Source organism: Neltuma alba, unplaced genomic scaffold (assembly GCF_004799145.2).
Source record: "Neltuma alba isolate B1F8T4 unplaced genomic scaffold, ASM479914v2 tig00013147_pilon, whole genome shotgun sequence".
NCBI classification, from domain to species: domain Eukaryota; kingdom Viridiplantae; phylum Streptophyta; class Magnoliopsida; order Fabales; family Fabaceae; genus Neltuma; species Neltuma alba.
The window spans coordinates 156078-164673 of record NW_021637461.1 but is presented as its reverse complement, the minus strand read 5'-3'; the positions used below and the strand labels follow the sequence as shown (position 1 = coordinate 164673).

The 8596-nt window shown below is 40.4% G+C and overlaps 2 protein-coding genes across 2 annotated transcripts; one reads left to right on the top strand and one right to left on the bottom strand.

Annotated features, from left to right (window-relative positions):
• Positions 1 to 1487: 1487 nt before the first annotated feature.
• On the top strand, positions 1488 to 6081 carry LOC114734823 (uncharacterized). The gene is made up of 3 exons (XM_028922476.1): positions 1488 to 1906; positions 2002 to 3146; positions 3230 to 6081. The coding sequence occupies exons 1-3, from the start codon at positions 1488 to 1490 to the stop codon at positions 6079 to 6081; spliced, it is 4416 nt and encodes a 1471-aa protein (XP_028778309.1).
• Positions 6082 to 6362: 281 nt separating this feature from the next.
• Positions 6363 to 8307, bottom strand: LOC114734822 (transcription factor MYB98-like). Its single transcript, XM_028922475.1, has 3 exons — positions 7547 to 8307; positions 7255 to 7381; positions 6363 to 6944 (listed from the first exon to the last, which is right to left on the bottom strand). Exons 1-3 carry the CDS (start codon positions 8305 to 8307, stop codon positions 6363 to 6365), a joined length of 1470 nt encoding a protein of 489 aa, XP_028778308.1.
• Between the last annotated feature and the right edge of the window lie 289 nt (positions 8308 to 8596).

The following is an 8596-nucleotide window of genomic DNA, read 5'->3' as shown; positions in this document are numbered from 1 at the left end:
TTTGCTGCTGTCTATTTTTCTTGGGGGCTCAAATTAAGGCCAACAGACCAGCTATTTGTTTTTGAAAAACAGAAGAACATTAAAAGCTATACCTGGGTACCAACAAGAGTTGGATCTAATGGAAGGGCCTAGTCTCTCATAACGTGGTGAACCAAGGTTCGAATCCCCGTTGAGAGAAGTGCTTACATTTAGTGCCTGACGATGCCTTAAATAGGATTGCCTCCAACAAAAAGATACCTATGCCTTAGTTGAACCAAAAAAAAAAAAAAAGCTATACCCGGGGTTGTTCCTTAACCTTGGGGAAGCCGAAGAGTTGAGCATGTGAAATGCGACATGCCTCGATATTGGTAAATTGTAAAGTTATTTGTCCAATATATTGCCGCTTATTGCAATTTTTATAGCTATAAATACTTGTTTGACAAAATCAATTAGGAATCTAACGTTTCCAATAAAAACGGCAAAGTAACTCTGAACTTTGATAGACTTTCTTAACGGGCTATTTGTAGTTAAACATTTTATATTTTTCTCATAATTTAATTATTAAAAAGTAATAAAAATGTTAACACTTTCTGGTATACATTTAGATTCCTTTTTTTTTTATTTAGAGTAAAAAGCATTGTTTTTTTTTATTCTACAAAGGAAAAAACATTTTTCTTAGTATCCCAATTTGTTTTGTTTGAAATTACATGTATTTTCCTTTTATTTTAAGCTGACATTTGTGCATAATAAATAGGGACCTTATGTTTAGCCAAAAACATAGGAACCGTATGTAAATATACCGTCATCAAACAAAATGCCGAAAGGAAAAATAAAACAGCCATTGTAACTTTTAAAATAGATCGCAAGTAGGTTTAATATATTAATAAATTAATAAATATTTAAGAAATATATGATTTTTCATCAAAGTTCAACATAACTTGTACATATAATTTAATCTGCTTTACATGCGGGAAGTATGGTCACAGAAGAGAAGGGTGTCCATGGAAAAAGTGCACAGAAAATAAACAAGGGGAAGAGGCTGGTAAATCTCTGAAGTCAGAAGTGAGGCATGATAGATCATCGGAAAGAAGAGAGGTACCGGAAACAGAAAATCCGGCAGAGAAGGAACCATTTGGTCCGTGGATGTTTGTGTCAAGGAACCGTAAGGCTCGAGGCTCCAAGCAGGAAGGTCAAGTCGGGACTGATAGTGGTCAGAGAGCAATGGGAAGAGTGGAAAGGAAGGATACAAAAGCAATTCAAAACTCTCGTTTCGCGACATTAGTAGACCTCGATTGTGAGGAGGGAGAGCTGGAACAAGATCTAGTGAGTACTGACAGGTGCAGACTGCCTCAGATGGAATTAAGAAAGGTAATCAGGAAGGGAGCGTCCAGATAGAGCGAAATGCCCAGACACTAGGGAGGGAAAATTTGAAAAACCGAAGGAAAGGAGATGGGTCCACAAAGAAGAAAACAAAAGTTAACGGGTCAGGCCAAGGCAAAGAAAACAGGATGCCAGATGTAGAGATCAGGGAAGATGTTAATGGGCCGAAGCAGTCAATGCAGTTGGTCTGCCAGTCCAGTGAAAAAGCGAAGGAGACACCCAAATCCAAAACAAGGGCCCAGAGGGGACATTGCGTAGTAGCTGGGAATATGCACTCAAAACCAGAAGAGGAAATAGTCCTAGTAAGGGAGGCAGGAAGTGGTCTCAGTCAGAACAGAGAAGTAACAGTAGAGAACCAAATAGTTGTGAAGAGGATGGAGGTGAAAACTCCAACACCCGTGTTACGAGATAGGGACAAAAATTCCGAAAGTGCTTGCGGTGCTGAAATAAGACCCCCAGACCAGAATACCTGTTACAAAATGGTTGAGGAACCGATATGGGAGGAGGAGATGGCTTCGCTATCAGAGGATAACTTGGTAGATGCAGAGTTTGTGCCTGCAACCGGGGAGAATAGATAAGTTTCCTTTCCCCACTTTTCTTTGCTTTTCCTTTAATTATGAATATAGCTTGTTGGAATTGTAGGGGGGCTGGGAGTAGGTCCTTCCCTGTTTTGATTAAGGACATTGTGCGAAAAAATAAGATTGGCCTCTTTTGTCTTATTGAACCCAGGATCAGTGGCGGGAAGGCTGAAAAGATTGTTAGGAAACTGGGTTTCTCAAATTGGATAAGGGTGGAAGCCACCGGTTTCGCTGGAGGAATTTGGCTTCTTTGGCAAGATAAAGATTTTGAAGTAGAGTACAAAGCCTCGAGCGAACAATTCCTTCTTTGCAAGATTACCTGCGTGACAATTCAGCGTTCGTTCCTTGGGATGTTTGTCTATGGGGAAACTTGTTACTCCAAAAGAAATCGGTTATGGCAAGTAATTAGAGCAGTGGCGGAAACCGTTGAGGAAGAATGGATTTTGATGGGTGATTTTAATGCATATAGGGACCCTAGTAACAAAAAGGGGGGAGCTCCACCACACCAGCTCTCTATGGAACAGTTCAATGAATGTGTGAATGAAGCGGGTTTATTGGAATTATCTGATCCTGAAAAGGCTTTCACTTGGGAAAAGGAGGGGTTACAAGAAAAAATTGACTGGGTCTTCTGTAATGTGGCTTGGGCAGATACTTATAGGAGGACGAAGGTCAAGCTAGATCTAAAGTATAAATCGGATCACAAGGTTGTTGTAATTGAATGGCAGGAGGGAGATAAACATGAAGACAAATCACGGAGATTCCACTTCCATTCAGCTTGGTTGCTAGAAGATAACTTTCAGGAGGTTGTTGAAGAAGCCTGGAGGGGTAATGATTGGATACAAGGGGCCCATAGATTCCAAGAGCTAGCGACAAAATGGAATAAAGAGAAGGTAGGCAGTATACCAAAGAAGAAGAAGGAAATTATGCGTAGATTAGAGGGTATAGAGAAATGCAAAACCCAAGGAAGGCTTAATGGTCTGCTGCGTTTGGAGAAGAGGCTGTGGGAAGAATACAATAGAGTGCTCCTCCAGGAAGAACTGATCTGGTATCAAAAATCACGTTGCAAGTGGTTGCAGTGGGGAGATAAGAATACTAGATATTTCCATGCCACCTCGATTGCTAGAAGGGCAAAAAAGAATATCATGTCGTTGAAGGATGATAATGGAGTTTGGGTACAAGAGAAGGGTCAAATACAACAACTGGCTTGCGGTTTCTATAAGACCCTGTACACCAAGGAGGGAGACGGTGGGGTAGATATAAATTGGCCGAATAGCTTTCCCGCTCTTGAGCAGCATCACATGGAACTCTTACACCAGAAGTGTCTGATGTCGAGATTAAAAATGCAGCCTTTGCAATGGGTGCCTTTAAGGCCCCAGGACCAGATGGACTCCAGCCCCACTTTTTTCAAACCCAATGGAATATAGTGGGGGGAAAGATTTGTGACTTTGTTAAGAGAGCCTTTGAGAATCCCCAAGTTATCAAGGAGATAAATCAAACAAATATCGTGCTAGTACCGAAGGTGGAGAATCCAACCACATTGAAGGAAATGAGACCGATCTCCCTCTGCAATGTGAGTTATAAGATCATCACAAAGGTGCTGGCAAATCGGTTCCGATCAGTCATGAATCATTTGGTGGGTCCCCAACAAGGTAGTTTCATTTCAAACAGATCAAGTTGTGATAACATCATTGTAGCACAGGAGGCGATTCACAAAATGAGGACAAAGCCGGGTAAACGTGGCTACATGGCGATCAAAGTGGATATGGAAAAAGCCTATGACAGGCTTGACTGGGGTTATCTCCAAGATACTCTGTCTGTCATTGGCATAAAGCAGGAACTCATAAGGGTGATAATGGCTTGTGTGGGAACAGCTTCCATGACAGTTCTGATAAATGGGGAGGTGGGTCCTATGTTCCAGCCATCTAGAGGAATCCGGCAGGGTGACCCTCTTAGCCCTTATCTATTTGTGTTGTGCATGGAAAGGCTGAATCATATCATTTTGGAGGAATGCAGCATGGGCAGATGGAGACCACTGAGATTTAATAATGAAGCACCACCCATATCTCATTTATTTTTTGCCGATGACTTGCTGCTATTTACTGAGGCCTCGACAAGGCAAGTAGAAGAGGTCAAAAGGATAATGAAAAGATTCTGCCTATTTTCTGGGCATAGAATTAACCTGGAGAAATCCAAAGCTTTCTTTTCTAGAAATGTCAACATCAATCGAGCTCTAACTTTAAGTCAAAAGCTAGGCATTGGAATTACTCCAGATCTAGGCAAGTACCTGGGAGTGCCTCTTATCCACGCGAGAATTACTAAAGCTACCTACGGCCATATCATGAAGAGAGTTAGGAGTCGCCTGTCAGGATGGAAGGGCAAGCACCTCACAATGGCAGGGAGATCAGTGCTCATCAAATCGGTAATATCAGCCCTGCCCTCGTATCAGATGCAATCTTCCTTGCTTCCAAAAGGTGTTTTAAAAGAGATAGAGAAGCTTAGTTGTTCCTTCCTATGGAGTCAGAATATAAATGAAAGGAAGACGCACCTAATTGCTTGGGAAAAGGTCATCAAGAACAAGAATGAAGGAGGTCTGGGAATTAAGGATATGGAAAAACAAAACAAAGCCTTCATAATGAAGCTATGTTGGGGATTGATCACAAAAAGGGACTCCCTATGGGTGCAATGTTTGCGATCCATTTATGAATGTGGACAGGAGCAAATACCACTGGTGGAGAAGAAAAAGAACATATCGAGTACTTGGAAAGCTATTTCAGCAATCTGGGAAACTTTCATGACAGCGGTGGGGAAAAAAATTAATAGCGGGAACAACACAAAGTTTTGGTGGGAGCCATGGACTCAGATAGATAAACCTCTCATTGAGATTGCAAATCAGCATTGGGAAGACATCAATCCAGATGACCGAGTGGCTGATTTTATTCTAGATTCGGGAACATGGAATGTTCAAAAGCTGAGATATTTCCTCCCTGAATGGGCGGTTAAGAAAGTCTTACAATCTGGTCCCTTAGTGACGAACCAACCTGATGTGATCTGCTGGAGAGCCTCAAATGATGGTGAATTCTCTGTGAAGTCAGCCTACAAATATCTGTCTAATACAAGGACTGGTGCGGGAAACCGGTTCTGGAGGAGCTTATGGCGTTGGCAAGTTCCAGAGAAAGTTAAATTCTTCATGTGGCATGTTTTCCATGAGAGGGTTATGACAAATTCCCTAAGAACAAAAAGAGGGCTGAGTGATCGAGAGACATGCCCTTTTGGGTGCAACAGTGAGGAGAGTGTAATACACCTTCTGAGAGATTGCTATAGAGCGAAACAAGTGTGGAAAGCTTTTATTCATCCTAACTCCTATACTGTCTTTTTTTCTGGTGATTTGCAGGAATGGATTCACTGGAATGTGGAAAGGGAGCCAAAGAGGACAAAATTTCCAGACGTTGCGTGGAATCGGGTGTTTGGAATATTATGCTGGTTAATCTGGAAGTGTAGATGCCAGAGAATATTTCAGACACGCGAGGCCCCAGTTAAGGAAATCATACATCAATGTAACTTCCTACTGTTGGAAGGGGTCGAGGATGGGAAGTGGAAGCATAGAATTTTTAATAATCAACAACTGGAGAGCAGTCAGTGGGTTCCCCCAGAAGAAGGTTCAGTTAGAGTGGATGTAGATGCTTCGGTTCTAGAGAATGGCCAAGCTGCTTGTGGAGGAGTGATTAGAGATGAGGGAGGTCGGTGGATTGCAGGCTTCAAAAGAGGACTAGGAGTATTGCCATCTACAATTGCTGAGCTTTTGGCGATTCATACGGGTTTGGAGGTCTGTAGATCACTAAACTTACCAAATATACAACTCTGTTCAGACTCCTTGGAAGCGATTAATATGCTAGCGCGACCAAATGGAGGAGACCATCCTTTTTATAATGAGATAGAGGAAGTTAAGAGTCTGCTTTATGAGTGGCATAATGTTAGAATTGGCTATAGCAACAGGGACTCTATTGGATGCGCGGACAACATGGCGAGAACAGGGCACCAAGTAGGTCTGAGGTTAGTCATTGTACCTGAGGTTGATCCTGCCTGTAGGGAAAGGTATATGGAAGATCGAAAATTTCTACGTAGGGCAGGTCCCACAACGAATTGACGTTTTGTATTTTCAAGCGTGAGCTTGCCTTTTGTACCCAAAAAAAAAAAAATATAATTTACTCGTATGTGTGTATATGTCGAACGATAATGAGAACCCATTATTCCTCTGCCTCCATCTAAATTTTCTCCAGCAATGATAAGAAACACAAATACTAAACCAAACAGTGAGCTAAAGTTTCGAAAGGGGGGGGGGGAGGAACAGTGTTATTAAACGGACAGTGTATGTGGAGTTAGAATATAATGCAAAGTTACTACGTATAGGTCAACGAAACGTTTACGTTACATATCAATAATAGCTTGATTGACCTGAGACATCATCTCCACCAAATCCAGCTCCTTCTTCTCTTCAAACTCTACCATTTCTGCCATTTTTTCTTCAAACTTGTCATCACCCAAATCATCATCTTCTTCACCATCACCTCCTTCTCGAAGCAAGCTCTGGTCAAAGCAAAACTCTTGGGCCTCCTTAAACCCATAATTATTCGGCACCAATATTGGATCCTCATGGGAAGCACGTATTATTAACTGAGACTGAGATGCTTCAGATTGGTTTATGATTGTGGCAGTGTTAGTATTAGCAGCAGCGGATAAAAATGATGACGATGATCTTTTGCGATAGTCTAATGGTGGGTTTTGGTCTAAGTTCAAGCTTTTGATATATTCTTGTAGAAGAGAGGGTCTTGGGTGCTTTGAGCGACATTTTCTCTTGGAGTATTGCCTTCTCTTTGTCGCATTCCAATGGTTCTTTATGGAGTTTTCTGTTCTTCCAGGCAATCTCTTGGCTATCTCTGCCCATTTGTTTCCTATCTCTCCATGAGCTTCTATCAGTATCTTGTCTTCTTCTTCTGTCCATGTCTCCTTCTGCAAATCATATCATCATGAATTCCGCATATACTTAACAGATATACAATACGTTAACTGTAAATGAATTAATGTATCAGAAGAAGGAATTTGATCACATAAACTTTGCAGTTAAAGAGAGAAATCGGGTTGTGATCAGTTCCATACAAATTAATTAATTAGAAAAGAAAAGTTACGTTGGTTGTGTTGACTTTCTTTGTAAGTGATTTGATTTAATTTTCTTATAATAGGGTCTAAGCCTTTTATAGATCTGAGCAAGGAAAAATATATATCAGAATTACTAAACACATTAATGTGTTAAATATAAAACCTTTATGTCAGGTCTTAGATGATTATGCCATCTCTCTCTGCACTGTTTGCCTATTCTTCCTGGCAACATCTGAGCAATATGAGACCACTTTCTCACTCCATATTGTTCCACCAATTGAATCAGCAACCTGTTTTCACCCATATATATATATATATATATATATATATATTTGCAGAATCAAAACTTGGACAAAGATATCATGTAACTTATTGTAAGGGGACAAATAATTAACAAAAGAACAGCTTGCTAGCTTGCTTAATGACAGATAAATACTAAGTGTATATATATGTACCTATCTTCTTCTATGGTCCATTGGCCCTTTACAGCGTTGGATTTCTTGCGAAGTCTGTGACTAGTCCTTCTTAGAGATGATGATACCCTATTACTTTTCTTATTGAAGCCAACTTTTCTGTAATAATTCACCGAAGGGGATATGCATGAGAGTTCATCTGGCACAACAAAATTCACAGGCCTTATGATTTCCTGGGAATTATTGAAAGGCACATAGGTTTGGTTCATGTTGGCTTCATTTCTCTGAGGGACGTTCAAGCTACAATTAGCTCCATATTGGAAATCATCCAAAACCTGAGCATGCCCATTATTATTGATCTCAACAATAGGCTTGCACTCATAAACATCAAAGTTATCAAAAGAATCAAAACTCAAAGTATGGATCCCTCCAAAAGCTGGGTTGGATGAAGAAGACTCATTAAGGTGAAACTGATTATGATGATGGTGCTGATGATCAACGTGGTAATTAAAATCTTGCAAGAAACCCTGTGATGAATTAGGAACCCCAAAAGGAGATTCATCTAATTTCGTCATATTAGGCCTCAAGTAAGTTTCTTGAAGATGCATTGGCTGTGATGAGGTGTAAGAGCTATCTCTGAGATTCGTGTGAAGATCCATGGCAGAAACAGTAACAGAAATATTGAGGGTAAGAGCCAGCTTCAGCGTTTCAAGTCCATCTTCCTTAATAGGAGAGGATGAGAATGCATTAATTGCATCGCAATTAATTGGTTTTGATGCATCCAATGGCCTAAATTGCTTCATATTTTGAAACAACAGAGCGAAAAAAATGATGCCCTAATCCAGCATTATATCATTATTGATATTGTTTACATTTTAATTTGATGACTACGTTGGTAAGCGTCATTAAGGTTAATAAAGAACAAGTATAATATCTTTGCCGTTATGTTTTCACCATTATTATAGTCAAACATTCGTTCATATATGAGTAAATTATATACAGTACGTGCGACTTCATAGATAAGTTGGTGAAGTTATTGGGTTTAAGTAGTGATGGTCAAAGTTTGAACAAGCTTGTAAACTGGTGAACCGG